Source organism: Exserohilum turcica, assembly GCF_000359705.1.
Source record: "Exserohilum turcica Et28A unplaced genomic scaffold SETTUscaffold_19, whole genome shotgun sequence".
NCBI classification, from domain to species: Eukaryota; Fungi; Ascomycota; class Dothideomycetes; order Pleosporales; family Pleosporaceae; genus Exserohilum; species Exserohilum turcicum.
The window spans coordinates 545,007-561,202 of NW_007360014.1; the positions used below are offsets into that span (position 1 = coordinate 545,007).

The 16,196-nt window shown below is 51.5% G+C and overlaps 5 protein-coding genes and 1 non-coding gene across 6 annotated transcripts; 1 reads left to right on the forward strand and 5 right to left on the reverse strand.

Annotated features, from left to right (window-relative positions):
* Nucleotides 1-201: 201 nt before the first annotated feature.
* On the reverse strand, nucleotides 202-289 carry SETTUDRAFT_t135. Its single transcript has one exon. It is a non-coding gene; the product is annotated as a tRNA-OTHER (tRNA).
* Nucleotides 290-569: 280 nt separating this feature from the next.
* SETTUDRAFT_130919 (uncharacterized protein) lies at nucleotides 570-2,804 on the reverse strand. The gene is made up of 2 exons (XM_008026644.1): nucleotides 2,527-2,804; nucleotides 570-2,474 (listed from the first exon to the last, which is right to left on the reverse strand). The coding sequence occupies exons 1-2, from the start codon at nucleotides 2,774-2,776 to the stop codon at nucleotides 709-711; spliced, it is 2,016 nt and encodes a 671-aa protein (XP_008024835.1). The 5' UTR covers nucleotides 2,777-2,804; the 3' UTR covers nucleotides 570-708.
* A 420-nt stretch (nucleotides 2,805-3,224) lies between these two features.
* Nucleotides 3,225-7,111, forward strand: SETTUDRAFT_130920 (uncharacterized protein; the record flags this gene model as incomplete). The annotated part of the gene is made up of 1 exon (XM_008026645.1): nucleotides 3,225-7,111. The coding sequence occupies one exon, from the start codon at nucleotides 3,225-3,227 to the stop codon at nucleotides 6,918-6,920; it is 3,696 nt and encodes a 1,231-aa protein (XP_008024836.1). The 3' UTR covers nucleotides 6,921-7,111.
* A 291-nt stretch (nucleotides 7,112-7,402) lies between these two features.
* Nucleotides 7,403-8,020, reverse strand: SETTUDRAFT_64850 (uncharacterized protein; the record flags this gene model as incomplete). Its single annotated transcript, XM_008026558.1, has 2 exons — nucleotides 7,403-7,552; nucleotides 7,664-8,020. Coding segments are annotated over 2 exons (507 nt in total), but the record flags the coding sequence as incomplete, so codon positions are not given.
* Nucleotides 8,021-8,950: 930 nt separating this feature from the next.
* Nucleotides 8,951-14,493, reverse strand: SETTUDRAFT_39405 (uncharacterized protein; the record flags this gene model as incomplete). Its single annotated transcript, XM_008026544.1, has 2 exons — nucleotides 8,951-13,958; nucleotides 14,009-14,493. The coding sequence occupies 2 exons, from the start codon at nucleotides 14,491-14,493 to the stop codon at nucleotides 8,951-8,953; spliced, it is 5,493 nt and encodes a 1,830-aa protein (XP_008024735.1).
* A 684-nt stretch (nucleotides 14,494-15,177) lies between these two features.
* Nucleotides 15,178-16,136, reverse strand: SETTUDRAFT_39406 (uncharacterized protein; the record flags this gene model as incomplete). The annotated part of the gene is made up of 4 exons (XM_008026545.1): nucleotides 15,178-15,351; nucleotides 15,408-15,585; nucleotides 15,613-15,870; nucleotides 15,946-16,136. The coding sequence occupies 4 exons, from the start codon at nucleotides 16,134-16,136 to the stop codon at nucleotides 15,178-15,180; spliced, it is 801 nt and encodes a 266-aa protein (XP_008024736.1).
* Nucleotides 16,137-16,196: the final 60 nt, after the last annotated feature.

A 16,196-nucleotide genomic window follows, 5' to 3' on the forward strand; every position in this document is an offset into this window, starting at 1 on the left:
TTACAAATTGAGTAGGTACAATGTAGGGGGTTATCTAAATGAAGGTGAGGCTCGTAGCCTTAGTAGTTTTTAGTTGAGTAACTCTCTCAGATCTTTCACTTTAAATGAGTCTTCCTCTCAAGTTTTAACGAGTAACTCTCTCAGTCGAATAGGTAGTTTAATGAGTAACTCTCTCATGTGGGTGGACCATAAATATGGTTGTGAGGGGAGAAGGATTCGAACCTTCGATCTTTGCTGACGTGAGACAGCAGAAAATTTTCCAGGCGCTCCACCACTGCGCCATCCCCCCGGTCGGTTCTCCTAGATAGCGTGCTTTCCTAGCGGTTTCCAGAAAACTCGAAGTTGGGGTCGGTTGCGAGACCTATACTAATCACGGTACGTACTAGGCATGCTTGGTATCAATCGTAGGCAGTGGCCTTACATCATGGATGTGATTGCTCGGCTGGTAGAGATTCTGATCGGCATACATCTTCAGCCTGTGTATGTCAGACGAATAGCTATCCCTAGACCCCCAAGTAACAATACACGCTACCAATTCACGTCCAGCGCACAAGGTCTGCTCATGAACATTTATATTCTGAATAGCATCTGGGTATCTCCCACACAATGAGTTGCAGTCCTACGCTCCTTTCGAATATCAATGCTTTTATGGAGACTCTCCATGTCGCGCCGTAAATGCAATTGGAATCGCAACAAACGCCAGCCTTGCTAAAATGTATAGTTGGTGTTACCGCCAAATTCCATGCCCGTCTCGTCACCTAGATGGTCGACATGCATGAACTCGTCAATCGAGAAGGGATCCGTCATGCCCGTGTTCATGCCCATTTCCATTCCGTCATGCGATTGTTGTGGCTGGCCCATGGGCTGGCTCGGTGGATCGATGCCTTCGATGATGCGCGTACCCTTTGGCACAGATGCACCAAAGGCGCCAACACGATCAGGCTGCGGGATACTCGTTCCCCTACCCTTGCCTGTCGCATCGCCACGGGAATTCATCCAGATGCCATTACCCCCTTCGCCATTCTTAACTGCCTTGGTGAATGGCTCTTGGAAAATGAGACTAGTTTCGTACCACCGGCCCTTGATGTCGTCCATGTCTAGCTTGTATGATGGCTGTATGAGTTTCCACCAAGCCGCCGTGCGCGTGACGGGTACTAGCAAGCGGTTCCGCCATACCATGTCATGGACCATACGAGAAGGTATATTGGGATTTTGTTGCGGTGGTTTTGGAGGGAGATTTGGGTCTGGGGCGTCCAACGTTGCATAGCTATAGACATCACCGACTGCAATCACTTTTGTGCTGGGCTGATTCGCCGCAGGATTGGCAAGGACTTGCTCGATGATGTCGGTGATGACCATCAGATCGCTCCCTGTAGCGCCAATGCGTAAGCGGACAGCCTCGCCCCTCCATATCTTTTCAGCACCTAGATAGATGCCGTTGTACTGTCGAAACTCGTTGCCTTTATCGTCCTTGGAGGTCTTGAGGCATTCGAAGAGCGTATATGTGGTGTCGATAGCCTTGGCTGCCAGAATAGACGCATCCACAGAAGCGATGCCTTCGCCACCCTGTCCGCTTATGAGCGCTCTCCAGTCAGTATTGCCATACTCCAGCTGTGGGTTTTGCTGCAAGAAGGGATACGTGCAGCTAGGCGCGGACCAAGCGAGCCAGGGCTTGATGTGCTCGTCTGTGTGGATAACCTCCTGTGGAAGGGACTCGTAGGGATGTGATAGTGGCTGGACCTGGTACGACCTGTTCATGGGGTTCTCCTTCAAAGCCCATCTTCTTACCACGAGCCCAAGACCCCAGGCCGATGTCTTGGGCCGAAAGAACCACACCACCTCGCCGGTGCGACAGAGAAACTTGTTGTACGTGAGATCTGCCTGTTGCTCGAGTGACCGTGGCTGGGGGAGAAGCGTCGACTGTAGAGTGGGAGGGGCACGGATCTGCGGCGCGCTGGGAGCGGGCATCTGAGCGGGGACAGGTGTAGCTGGCTTGATAATGGGGCTCGGCACCGGCGCTGTCGCCGAGGGTCGGCGTGCAGGTATTTGTACAACGGGGTTGCGGCCGACGATATTGTTGGTGTTGTTAGTATTATTAGTGTTGTTGGTGTTCGGCACAGTTCCACTGGAGCTGTTCTCGCGCTTGAGTGGCACTGTCTGCTCTTGCTTGGCCTCGGCCTTGGGCTGGGGCTTCTCCACGTCGCCCGCTGGCGAGCACATCTTGCAGGTGCAGTTGACTGTGGAGCTGTTCTCGTCGGTGCACAGCCAGAGCAGGTGGGGGAAGAACTCGACGGGGCTCCTGAAGCGCTTCTTGGGGCCCTTGGGGTAGCCGTACAGATAGGCATCCTGCCGGTCGTGTCCGCCGCCAGAGTGGTTCTTGACCGTCTTGACCTGGCCATCTGCCTTGGTCTTGATGTGCTCGTACAGCACGTAGTTGTCGGGCAGCTCCCACAGAATGCACTGCTGCCACTTGTCTGCCAACAGTCAGCCTTGCACAGCCAATGCGCGTCATGGTCGCCGGCCCACCTTCGTACTGCTTGCCGCCAATCTCGCGCAGGAGCATGCCCCCCAGCTTCTTGCGCCAGTCCTGGTGCTTGGGATCGTCCTTCTCGATCAGGCGGTAGAAGTCGCGCTGGCCCTGCTCGTTGGGCGACATGTTGAGCTGCTCTTCGGTCGGGCCGTTCCGTATGGGCCGCCCTTTGATGTTGACGACATGCTGCCCGTCCGACTTGGATGCGAATATGGGCCAGAATGGCGTCATGGGCTGTTGCGCCATGGTGAGCGACGGGGATGCGCCGTCTGCGCAGGGCAACGGAGAGCTTGCGGGCTATGGAGGAGCTGTGAGGGCGTCTTTGGAAGGGTTTCGCAGCCACATGCGAGGCGCCTCGGACTTACTCGGCTTTATCACAGGCGCGCCGCGCTAAAACGCGTCTGCTCACTCCGTCCTCGACTCGCCGCGCCGCCTTTCACTGCCCAGATAGCCGTTGCGCTGTTGTGTGCAATACGCTCGTTTTGGACCCGTGCCTCATGCATTGATTGCTTCACTCATCACCATTCACTCCTTTCGCTACCATCTACGCCCCCCTTCCCACAAAGACTCCTTCGTCAAGTTGCGCTTGCAAACCACCGCCCCCCTCCCTTCTCCCCCTTACACTTGTCTTCTCTTTGACCCCCATTCGCTTGGAACGAAACAGTAGAGTACGAAATCGCCCGCCATCTTCGCCATGCGCCGAAAACCAGTCATCACCTTGGGTTCCCCCGAGCCCATAACGCCGCCGGCCAAGCGACAAGGTGGCCATTTGCAAGACCTGTTGGCGCAATTTGGATCCCAGAACTCGTCCGAGTCAGCGACAAAGCGAAGGCGACTGTCTGCAAACCCCAAGCATGAGCAAACGGAGCCGGCTGTTGCCCATCACGGCGCAAGCAAACGCAGCCTGCGGCAACAACCAACACCAAACTACGTCGCCTTGCCTTCTCCATCAGACCAAGCGACCCCCGTCACCTCGAGAAGAAGCACGCGAAAGTCGACTTCGAAACCAGTGGGCCTGGCGCCAGAAGACAGCGAGGACGAACTTGCGCCATCGGCCCAGCCCCGCAAGACGAGCGCTAGAATATCTGCATACACCGAGGAGCTGAAGATGGAGAAGCGCAGAAAGGAAAAGGAGAGAATGGATGGACTACGACGCAGCACGCGCGACAGGAAGAGCACCATCCTAGAGTCCGACACCCTGCCCACCCCATCGCCACCACGGCGCAAGGCTGCGCAGCCCCCCAAACTTAATACTGCTCGAACCCGTCTTCGAGATGACATCGCTAAGAAGACCAAGGCGAAGGCCGAAAACTTCCTCGTCGCCAACAAAGACTTTTTCCTGCCCCTGCTGCCCAAGAACAACCACGTCGCGAAGCTGGTCGCTGAAGGCAAAGCGCAGCCTATTGTCGAGTACGAAGAGCTTCCGGCGCAGCCCAAGGGTGTGACAGCCGTCATGAAGCCGTATCAGCTATCTGGACTATCGTTTCTTGTTCACCTGTACAACAACGGCTTCTCCGGCATCCTGGGCGACGAAATGGGTCTTGGGAAGACGCTGCAGACTCTTTCCCTGTTTCAGTATCTTGAGGAGCTCGATCAGCAAAAAGGCGTCAGATCCGAAGAAATCCGTCCCTATCTTGTGATTTGCCCATTGAGCGTGCTCAACTCATGGGTTACCGAGGCTCAGAAGTGGGTGCCTGAGCTTGGAGTAATGCGTTTCCATGGTGCCGCAAATGAGCGGACACGCCTCAAGCGGGTGGCGGCTGGCTTAGAAGATATGAAAGGAAACGAAACATCGCGCGCACGGGACCGGAAGGCATTGCGCAAGGCTGGTCAAAAACTCTCCTCCGCTAGGGGCTTCTCTGCCTCCGCAAAGCTCATTGTGACGACTTACGAGACCTTTCAGGCCGAGCAATCCTGGTTCAAGCATTCTTTTGCATGGCGCTATGTGGTTCTAGACGAAGGACACAAGATTAAAAACAGTTTCTCTCAGATCTCGACTGCGCTGAAGAGCATCAGTGCCGAGTACCGACTTATCTTGACAGGAACGCCACTCCAAAACAACATGGTCGAGATGTGGTCGCTTTTGACCTGGCTGTACCCCAACGTTTTTGACGACAAGACCGAAGCACTATTTCGAGAGTCGTTCGATCTTAGCAAAGGCAAGGCAAACAAGCAGACCATGGCAGATGCCCGGCGTCTGCTCGAGCTCATCATGCTGCGCAGAATGAAGGATTCTCCATCAGTCAATCTCGGACTGCCCCCCAAGGAAGAGGTGCTCCTTCACGTGCCCCTTACACCAATGCAGAAGTTTTGGTACACACGTCTCTTGACTCGCATTGACGATGGAATGCTGGACGAACTGTTTGCTGATGGCAGGAAAAAAGAGAAGGCTGCCATTGAGAGCGACATGAAAGATGACCAGCTATTGCAAGAGCTGGAGAGAGTAGACAAAGCGGTCAGAGATGGCAACATTGGAGACGAATGGGAAGAGACCGCCAAGATTGTGCAAGAAGCCGTAGCGAAAGAACAAACCGAGACGGACGCTGCAAAGGGAGCTTGGAAAAAGCTCATGAATCTTGTCATGCAGTTGCGCAAATGCTGCTCCCACCCATACCAGCTACCAGGTGTAGCCCCAGATCCATACTACCTGGGCGATCATGTCATCCGTGCCTCTGGCAAGTTCATCTTACTGGAAAAGCTCCTCAAACACACAGTCTTCGAACAAGGGAAGAAAGTCCTCATTTTCTCGAGCTTTACTCGCACGCTCGATTGCTGCGAGGATCTCCTGTCACTCATCAGCAACTATGGCGAACGCTTCAAGTTTCTTCGCTTGGATGGAAGCACTGCTAGGGCTCGCCGCAACTTGGATATCCGCCTCTTCAACAAGATAGACTCAGATTACAAGGTCATGCTCCTTTCCACCCGTGCTGGAGGCTTGGGTATCAACCTTACCACTGCGCAGGATGTTATATTTTTGGATGAGGACTGGAACCCGCAGATTACGCTCCAGGCCGAAGCTCGTGCTCATCGTATAGGGCAGACCAAGAAAGTGACAATCTACAAGCTCTGTACTCAGGGGACTGTCGAAGAGCAGATGATGGGCCGCATCCGAAAGAAGCTCTATTTGTCTGCCAAGATTACGGAATCTATGCAGAACATACACGGAATGCAAGCAGCCGGAACGCAGACACCGGGAAATAAGCAACCTGGACGTCCGTCGCTCGACGAAGATATGCCGCAAATGGATACGTCCCAGCTGATGACGCTAGTACGGCGAGGTGCGCAGACGCTGTCCCACCCGGAGATTGATGTCAAGGAGATGGTTTCTTGGGACTTGGAAACAATGATGGAACAGTGCCGTGATAAGTCTGCCGACTTGACTGACGCCGTGGCACAGTCCGAGGTTGATGAAGACAAGTGGCTTTCGACCATGGAGCGCGTCGAATGCGCCGTCTTCGAAGGCAAGCGTCACCAGCGCAATCTCGATAAGGACTCTAGGGCAGACACCTCGGCCAGTAACATCCTCCCAGCTATGGTTACGCGCGAAGACCGGCGCATCAACAAGAACACGACGGTCATGGTCAACGGCTTTGCTATTAGTAAGGAGTCCATGAATTGCGGGGATTGGGAAGCGGTACCAACATTGGCCGGTAAAGACCCGCGTCTCGCTGATCCAGTCCGGGAGAAGAAGCGCGAATTCACACATGAAGATCACTGTCTCGAATGTTTCGAAGATGCCGATGCTGGACACAAGGTCGAGTGTAAGAGCTGTCCCCGAGTCTACCATTACGACTGTCTCGGTCCCTACTACAAGGGCAAAGTCAAGGGTTTGGGCGGCTTCTACTGCGCTCAACACAACTGCTCGGACTGCGGAAAGACAACAGCTGACGCTGGCGGTCTCATATTCCGTTGTCGCTGGTGCCCTCAGGGTTTCTGCGAAGACTGCCTTGACTGGGACAAGACGGAGCTCATTGGCGAGAATCTACCCGAGTTTGAGGTTTTGGGTGAGCAAGTCATGTCCGGCGGCTTCTACATCAAGTGTCCGTCTTGCATCGAATTGGCCCAAGAGGATAAGCAGCAGAAGGTGTGGCTCGAGGAGATGGAAAAGACGTTCAAGGAGCAACACGACACTTGGCTGCAGGACCGCGAACAGGCGCAGCGCCAGCTGAGTGAGGAATATCTCACTGTCAAGCCGGTAGACGATGAAGAGCTTGATTCGCCACCAGCGCTGACGGATACGTCGCTCTTGACTCCAGCCGTTGGCCAGTCCCGAGTGGGTACGCCCAAGTTTTCGAGGCAGCCATCGCCGCGCAGTGACAAGAATGGGGGCAAGAAGAGTGATCCATTCAGCGAGGTCCCGGATAAAAAGAGATCAAAGCTTGTGGTGTAGAATGGGTCTCTGGATAACGGTCTACTCAAAAGAGACATGAGAAGAATGTCAGGAAATGATACGCTCATCTACATGCTCGGATATACGTGCATGAATGGTTGTCGTTCTGGACTATATACCAGCGGTCTGACTGATATACCCTTCGGCGTTTGATTGTTTGTAATGTTTTTACAATTCGCGCCAGATGTACATTAAAATGCATTAAAGATTTTTGCTTCATGACCAGAATGCAGTTATGCATGCTATCTGTAAAGTTCACTTTAGTGCAATCCACACTACTTGATTATCAGCAATAGAAGACATTCCAGCAGCGCTAGCTCAACTCACCAACTATATCTTGATCCCCCTATCGTACACGTCATTTCGCCATTTACCTACTCGCTTTTCCTCTTTTCAAGCCCCTCTTTCGAACCTGAACAACTGTCAGGTCTCGCAAGACTAGCAAGATGATGGATAGCCCACTAACCAAACATGCTACCCCCACCGCCACCCTTCCTCCCTCCTCGCTGCGCCTCCCTAACTAACCACTGCCTCAGCAAATCCTTATTCCGCATCTCCTCGGGCCGAGCCAACCTGGTATCGAACTGCGCTTCTTGTCTGCTGAATGCTAGTAACGTCGGCATACTGCTTATCTACACACAGTCTGTATTAGCTCGCATAGCTCGACGTCCCCATTTCCGACCGTTAGATCTCCACAAGCAGAAAAGGGATCTGCTTTTCTATAGGGAAGGGGATTTCCTTACCCTATACCTCACAGGCAAATCCTCCAGCAACGTTGAATCCATAAGCACCTCGACAAAGCCCAGTCCACCCTCGCTTTCCCCCACCTTCTCTTCTTCAATCAGGCTGCGCACCAGTGGCTTGATGGCCTGGCACGTCGCACACCAGGATGCAGTCCAGAACGTGATTAGAGCGCGGTTGTCGGCTGCATTGAGGAGCGTCAGCGTGTGCAGGTCGTTGGGCTGGCGAACGGGGTCAAAGATGCGGTTTTGGTGCGAGCGAGTGCCGGAATTGAAGAGCGAGAAGGCACGGCGCTGGGTACATGGTGTGAAGAGGGGTTTCGGGAGAGGGTGGCGAAGGGATATTGTAGGGCGTATCATGGCTGCGAAGGGTTGTACGTTGTGCTGGTGTTGTTAGACGCGGAGAATTGGGACGGCTGGCTTTGGTTTCGCAGAGGGAGGGAACGCGTGAAGCTGTTGCAGCGACGTCATCGTGCGTGCCAAGATTCCGGGGCGCGCGCAACGTCTTCGTGTGTTGCTCTCCGTTCTTTCGCGCACCTTACTTGTCAGTGCTGAAAATCAATGCCTTTTGTCCTTGAAATTGGACATATAGTTACTGACAGAGCTTGCAAATTTGATAATGAGCAAGTGCATTTAATCTCAAAATCTGATTTGTCAGGAACCTCCATCTGTTCTACAGCGTGTATTGATAAGGCAATTCGCGCTTTTGATATAGCAAGAGATGCTATATGGAAAATACTCATGAAATGGCCATAGTAGCGGCAATATTGGGTTCTAGCCTGACAGCTACAAGTCTCTCGGCTTGAGAATAAAGCTGCAGCTGTCCTACATACCGTGTGTCTTGAGTGCATGATCTGCTTCTTCGTGGTAATCGTAGAGAACGAAAAAGTATAGCAATACCAAACGTAGTATAGTTAGAGTATTTTACATTTTGCGCGCTAGTCTCGCGTTCATGCATTACATGCTCCGCTCAGTGGAGTGGTTAATTTCCACTAGCACCAGCCGGGGGACAGATCTCGCCAGCCATCAGGGAATTATCAATCCAACTTATGATAACTGTTTTTTTTGGAGAAGACTGCGTTTTATAGTTGAAGCTGCGATCGATAACAACTGCAATGAGGTGTTCTGTTCAAAATCTATAACTTCCATTTGCTTACATGTACGCGCGTTGTTAACCGCCTCATCGCAGTATCTACAGCCCCTTTGCTCACAAAAAAATTACAATCTATAATGCAAACCTCGGTCTCAATCCTTCTAAATCAATCTAATTCGCTAATTAAACTTCCTTCTTTACACCTCGCTGCAGTATACATCTAGGAAAGATAAACGGTCAGCGCCTCGCCGCCTCTTCCCAGCACGAGCGTCATAGCCCTCATCTCCCCGCCCATCTGCGCACCCAGAGTCGTATTGATCCAGAAATTCGAGGCCGTAGTCCGAATGCTTAGACCGCTTCCGCTTGGCGCCTCTCGGGCCATTCAGAAAATCCTCGTCTGCATCGTCAATGCATCTGTCCAGGCCAGAGTCGCTTTCCGTGTCCTCGGTATCGTCTCCAAAATAGTCGTAATAGTTATTGTCATGATCATACCGTGATTCTGAAACGCTAATTGACGCCAGACGCTGGTCAACGGGCATGCGGAAAGTGCGAATGCGGCGATCAAGCGCAAACTCGTCGGTTTGGCCGACTGTAAAGTTGAAACGCCGCTCTTCGGGGACGTACTCGAGTTGATCCTCGATAACGAGCTCATGCGAGATGAGCCAGCCTGCTAGTGTCGTCCAGTCCAGAATACCAGAAGTAGCGGCTTGAGCAAGAGTGTGGAGTTGACTGTAGATTTCGTTGTTGAACTTTGCTTCGTCGTTGGGATGGAGGCCTAGAGCGATGATCCACGCGTTGATCAGTACATGGTGGCCGCATTGCCACCCACCCTTGGGCTGCTGAGCGATGGATTCACTCAAGTGCAGCTGGCCATCGAATTGAGGCCCATCAGGTCCGTTGCGATGGGTTGACCACCCAAGGCGATGTGCTGCCTGTTCAATGCGCTCTCGAAGGAAATCCCGTACTTCTTCGAAGACCCTAATGCTACTGTCGAAGGCGTGGATTTCGAAATGAGTTTCTCTTGTGTTACCGCTGTTAGGTACCTCTTGAACCAAAATCAGAAGACTATGGCCGCCAGCTCCGTCCTTGGGACCATTCCACTTTTTGTTGTTCACAATAGCCCATTGCTCTAGGTGTGCCAAAAGCCCGTCGCGACCGACAACCAGGGGAATCAACCAGGCCCTTCGCGGGCGTGAGAATGCCATGTTGCTGAATAAGTCACCTGTTTCATTGCCGAACGAAGGATCCAGCGCCATCTGGAGATTGGCGCTCGTTGTCAAAGCGAAACCTCCGGCAAAAGGAAGGTCGCATCCCGTATCTCTGTATTCGCCAGACTGAAAACCATCAATAGCTTCCAGGACCGACACAATTGCGAAATTCAACTCGTCGTTGCCTAGCGGCCGTTGCCAGTTTTGCTGTCCAGAAAAACCAATCCGCCCTAAACACTTCCGGAGTAGCTTATTCTTTCTGACGTGTTCGAAGAAACAGATGGTGTCTTCAATCCACGATGTCGGATCGTTTTCCGTGTCTTCATCCATATTTTCAAACTGGACATCAATATAATGGCGGAGCGCACGCACGAGGTTCTGCCGTTTTGGTGACGACGTTTTTGCCGCGAGTCCTGTCCAGATATTCTCTAACAACGATTTCATCATGTTATCGTAGGCCTCCTTCAGTTGTTGCTCATCATGATCCATGTTGAGCATACCACTATCTTGGAGTTTTTGCACATACTTCTGCTTCGACTCCGGACTCCATTTATCAGAAGCAAACGCCTTGGGTTCATTATGGGCCACTCCATTCATGCCTGGAACGCGATTGGAGCTCTTCATTCGGGCCAAAGCTTCAGGTCCATAGTTTTGCTCCGTCCAGTGTGTTTTTTCCAGAGCGCAGCGATTCTCTAATTCGCGGTCCAGTACTGCTTCGCCTCGTGTCTGGTGTGTCCTAGAGAAACGCCTGTTGTGAGGTATCACTCCATCCCGAACAATATTATGGCATCGCAAAAAGGCAAAGATGAGCCTGGAATCGACACGTGCCAGACGCGCAAGATGCATAACATCTAGCAGCTCTCTATGGAACTGATGGGTCCATTGCAGTCGGACATCTGGGTTGAGCTCCAATCCCAATGCCAAGGCCCATGCATTTAATATCACATAATACCCGCATTCACTGCTCCCTGGCTGTTGAGCAGTTTTGATCCAGCTTGCAGAAGCAGGCTTTACCTGATTGAAAGCATCTACGTCTGGAAAGAAACCTCGCCACCAGCTCGTCCTACACAGGACTCGCCATGCCATCTGGAACACTTCCTCGCGATTCTGCTGCTCGTATTGGTGGGTTTGTGAATCCAAGATAGAAATTGTAGGACGGCCCTCTTCGTTGAACTGTGCGACAAGGAGGACGAAATGATTACGATGATGAATCGGGGCGATCAATGGCCGACCGGGGCGAAGGGCGGGAGGGTGAAATTGAGTAAGATTTGGGTCATCTGTGAAGGCGCATGCTTGGATGTAATTTTGTGGGACGATGCTGAATCCACTTTCGGCATCCTGTACGTCGTTGATAGCCAGGAGAACAGCACTTATGGATAGCGCAACCTCAATGTCTAGAAGCCAATCTCCAATATTTGTTGTAGCGCCTTCGTTACGGAACTGCCTCAATTCGGACAATATAGTAGCGTTTACTCGTATATGATTCAGGCTTTGCCGAAGGTGATGGCATGCATCGAATTTCCCTCTCAACTCTCGGTACCGCATACGCAGTTCCTCACGAGGCAGCGCGCTGCGGAACAACCCGTTGCGCTGAAGTTCAGGAATACCAACATTTCGGTCATCCGGAGTCAGGTCGTCCCAGTGGAAATTGGCATTGTGCTCTTGAGTCGAAGTGTGCTTGAAATGGCTGTACGTATTGATCTCAGCTCCTGTTGCAGACCCCGCCTTCTTCGTATTCATCTCTGCCTGGTACGCTTCATGTTCACTCGATGGGACTGTCCTAGAAAATCTCCTGCCGACTTCTGGTGCCTCTGCGGATTCCACGTAACCGTAGTAGCATAGCAAAGCCCAGATCAGCAACCAATCTGCATCACCGCGGAGCACAGCCTTGATGATGTGGTGCGCCGCGCGGATAAAGTCCAGACTCGAAGTAAAGTCTTGCAGGTTCAGAGGCAGTCCCAATACAATGCTCCATGCATTGAGAACAACGTGATGTCCACTATGATGCGCCTGTGCCTGCTGGGGCGCAAAAACCCACGGTACAGGCTCTGTAATTGGGAATGTCTCGTTGAGCGTATCCCGGATCTCGGCTCGTTTAGCCTTGTCCGTTGCCCATGGTGCAGAGTCAATAACAGTATAAAAGGGTGTTTGTCCCCCTGTTGGATTCTGGATCAAGATACACAGCTCATGCATGTCGCTCGCTTCCATTACGGTAAGCGCAAGCAGGTCGCCGTTGATATCGGTAGACGATTCCACGTGCGTGTTGCCTACTTCAATTGTGAAACCTGCTCCTGGGGGGTGGCGTAGGTTGATGGCACGAATGACGGCTGCGATGCTGTCTTGGATCTCCTGCTTACTTAACCGCGGGACGTCGGTGGACTCGCTTTGCTCGGTTGTCGAGGATGTATCTAAATCAACTAGTCTTTTGATTTCTGCTTCAAGATACGCGCAGGGATTGAAGTTTTCTGGGATAGGAAATGGATCCAGCTGTGGGGGACTGCTCGGTGGATCGGACAATGTTGAGGTGGACGCGATATCTGGCTCTGCATTCTGCTGCTCCTGTTCGAAACGCTGCTTCGGCTGCTCTACTGTCCCGTGGAAACTCCATTGCCCGTCGCGAACAAAAGGAGCAACACGATCTCGTTCTTCTTCTGTGAGACAATCGGAGGGGAATGCTTCTCTGTGCGATTTGCCTTCTTCAAGCCCCAAGGGCATGTGCTGTATCTCTATTTCCTTTGCTGGGAAGCTCACATCGGCCTCATTCTGATCAGCAATGAGTTGGGTAAAGGAACGTTTGCGCTGGTCAAAGCGACGGTTCTTAGCAGGAATTTGGGCATTGGCGTTGTCTTCGCTTTCAAGGGCGACCAATGGCTTCACGAAGCCGGTATTACTTAAGAAGGCGAAAAGCATTTTCCATGTCAGTTGATCCTGGAGGGCGAGATCGAATAGTTGCTGGGCTTGGATAAAGAAAGCTTCGTTGCTGTGGCTGCTGGGTCGGAATGTCGGGTTGGGCTCTAAGCCCATGGCCAAAGCCCATGCATTCAAAACAGTGTAGGTGAAGGCGCCCTCTTGGGTGGTCGTCTGCGCACATGGCACCCCCTCGAATGACTGTGGCATATGCTCTCCCATTTCTTCATTCGATTTAAAAGCATTTTTCCACCAGTTGGTTGTCAAGAGCCACTGCTGCAGCTGAGTGAATATCGTTTTTCGGCGACTTTCGGTGGTGCGCCAAGTCATTGGATCTAAGATTCGAATTCTGATATTGTTGTCCGGCTGAACCTCGCCTATGAGTAGGATACGAGTTTCAGCCTGTGTGACGCCAGTGAGCAGTGTTCTTCCCTGTCTGAGAACCATGTTGTCGTGAAGGAAACTGAACCCAGTATTCTCAGGCTGTCGTTGATTGACTGAAGCGATTACTCTGGGGATCAAAGTGTCGAGTCTTTCTTCCATGTGCAGTCTGAGGCAAGATTGGATGTAGACATGAGGATTCTCAATCGGATTCCCATCGTCTGTGAATGCGTCCGAGAATGCGTCTTCCTCGACATAAAGCTCCTCCGCAGGCTCGTTTGCACCCTCTTCAGACTGCTCCAAATCATGCCCTTCATTCTCTTCTTCAGGTTCAGCCTCCACCATAAGCGTTGGAGATCCAAGCTGTAGCCATCTCACCCTCACATTCTCCGGGGCAACATCCCCATTCAGATCGCGTCGGTCAATCTCATCTTGAGGCGCTTTCCTAGTCGTCACTGAGTGCTTCAGGCTCTCCTCATTTCTGAAAAAGAAAACTGGCTGTGACAACAGCTCAATCACAGCGTAGCTGTCAAGCGGGCCAATAAAGAATGGTGCAGGCGATGAATCATCATTATTGGTGTACGTGATGCCATTGACGGTGACTAAAGTCCCTAGGGGAACTTCAATGAAATAGCCCAGCCGTTGATTTCCTTCGCCCGATGGCGCCCGTCGGATGAAATCAATATGCGCAGTCTGCTTATTCACTGTCCTAGTTAATGTTAGCAGAGGAAACAAACTATCAACTATTATTCCACGTACACCTCTAGACGTCGTTCCGCACCCAATACCAGTACTTCTTCGTTCTCTGCTCTCGAAAGAACGACTGTAGTGTTCTCGTCCCCGGCTTCAAAAAGGGTCTTTAGTGAAGCAAGATCGTGGCGTCCATCTGGCTCGGCAACACTCCGTCTCTTGATGTCGTTGTACAAGTCTCGCAATGCTGTGCTGGAATGATTGGCATCTTTGGGTTGCATATCCTTGCCAGCCTTCTGGAAGATTGGTGAGCGTATCTGAGCATCAGGCAGGGCTGTTTGTGATGATTGAATTTCGTTCGGGTTTCTCTGGTACAATGACTGGGCGTAATCAGCCACGTGCTTTTCGTCGTGGACTAGTTTTCGCTTCGCTTTAGGTATGGCCCAGTTGATCTGCACAGCTTCATGTGCATCATTTTTGTGAGTTTCCTTTGATGCGGGCTTCTTTTGGGCCAGCGCCTGCTTTGCGTCCTTCTCCTTGCTTTTGGGGGGCATGGCTAATTGGTTAGTAAGACTTAGCACTTAGCTTCTACGGCGCGAATGGTGAGCGCAACACGGTATCTTGACCTCAATAATAATTTTGATACTTTTGGTTCGATGCATCGTTTGATATAGGGCTGGATGCTTTTCTTTCAGAGCTTGTCTTTGTTAGTAGGGAACAATCAGCAGTGCCGGATTTGCGAGCTCACCAGGTGCTGACCCGACCATCAAGACAAAGGAGAAACAGCACACAAAGTAAAGCATTGTTGGAAACATTGAAAGATATCCGATGAAAACATGACAGGGGATTGCAGACTAGTAATCACGTGGCGTAAGGCATCTGTCTTCAAAGTATCCTTCTTATTGTATAGGATAAGAATAAAGGATGGGTATTGAAGGTTAACGAAGGAATCAAAGATGACGATGATGGCTTGCACCAAGTACTTTTACAATTTGCAAGATGTTGACGGCACAGCAGGGGTATATTGATAAAGAATATAGCGCAAAATCGAGGTCAAAATGAAAGGGCGGCAGTGCGAGACAATGTGAACAAAGGGGAAAGTGGCTGGGGGATAGAAACTATTCATTGTTAACTCAACTGAACAGGCCTATAATGGTATTCATAGCATTAGATGTGTTTGGGAGAGTCACCATCGTACCATGGAGAATCTTTGACCAATCATGTTTCCCCGTACTCAGTCACTCGCACTCCTCCGCCTCGTCTAAAAACTGACAGAGCTGCACGCAAGAGACGGAGATTTGCGCATCTTCATCTCCCATATCCTCTTGTACCAGTCTTTGGAAAGCGAAGTCGCTGAGACGTAGCTGCAGGTCTCTGTTGTTTGTCGGTTTTCCTTCATCATCCCGGAAAGCCTGCTCAGAGCATTAGAAGGCTGGACTCAGGGTTGGAACATGCAGGGTTTTCTTACATCCGTAGCGTCAAGCACTGTGCGTCGCAGCTCGATTCCGTTGTCATCGCTCAACAATTGTGATCGCCGTATCGAAAATGTCGCTCTGCGTGACCCCTTCTTGCCATGAGCTATGTCCAGACAGACAACAGCTTGCACATTAGCGTCTGAGGCTAACAAGTATTTGTTGGCTAGCTCCCTTAGACGCTAATCATCTTGCCCGTACGAGATCTCGATGATAACGCCTGGGTATCTTGCATCTACATGTTTGAGCCCCGCATCTGCGTCGTGTCTAGACACATCAGAGGATGCCTTGGCTGGGAGGCATATCGTTGAAGGTCTGGTTAGGCGAATGTTCTGTACAAACCGAGCTTTCCTGCCTGGTCCGTTGCGTATTGATTCTAGCTGGGACTCGATCGCATACTCTACACTGTCGAGGAAGAGACGATGTACATTGGTAGGCCTACGAACCGCCAGTCTACGTCTGTCCCCGATGTAGTCATAAATGTCACATCTTTTTTTTCGGTTAGGCTGCTCACAATATGTGGGCCTTACTTACTGTATCTTTGTCTCCACGAAACACCGGAGCTCTTCGTCTTGCAGAAGCGCACGTTGTATCCTGTCATATTCTTCTCTTTTGAGATTGTAGTCTGTGCGCGTGTTGTTCTTAAGATCCCTTCCTGCTTGAATACGTCTGAAGAGTGCCATGACAGAGATAGAGCTCAAGTCGAACTCTTGTGATGTCGACATGGCTGTGCGCTGCATGAATTGTGACTTGTTCGGTCAGTGTCGTGTGCAACTTGGTTGTGG

Bases quoted from the DNA above. Each gene is read 5' to 3' on its own strand.
- SETTUDRAFT_130919 (XM_008026644.1), bottom strand. From the start codon at position 2,776: ATGGCGCAACAGCCCATGACGCCATTCTGGCCCATATTCGCATCCAAG. The intron at 2,475-2,526 runs GTGGGCCGGCGA...GACTGTTGGCAG, and splicing joins TGGCGGCAAGCAGTACGAAG to ACAAGTGGCAGCAGTGCATT.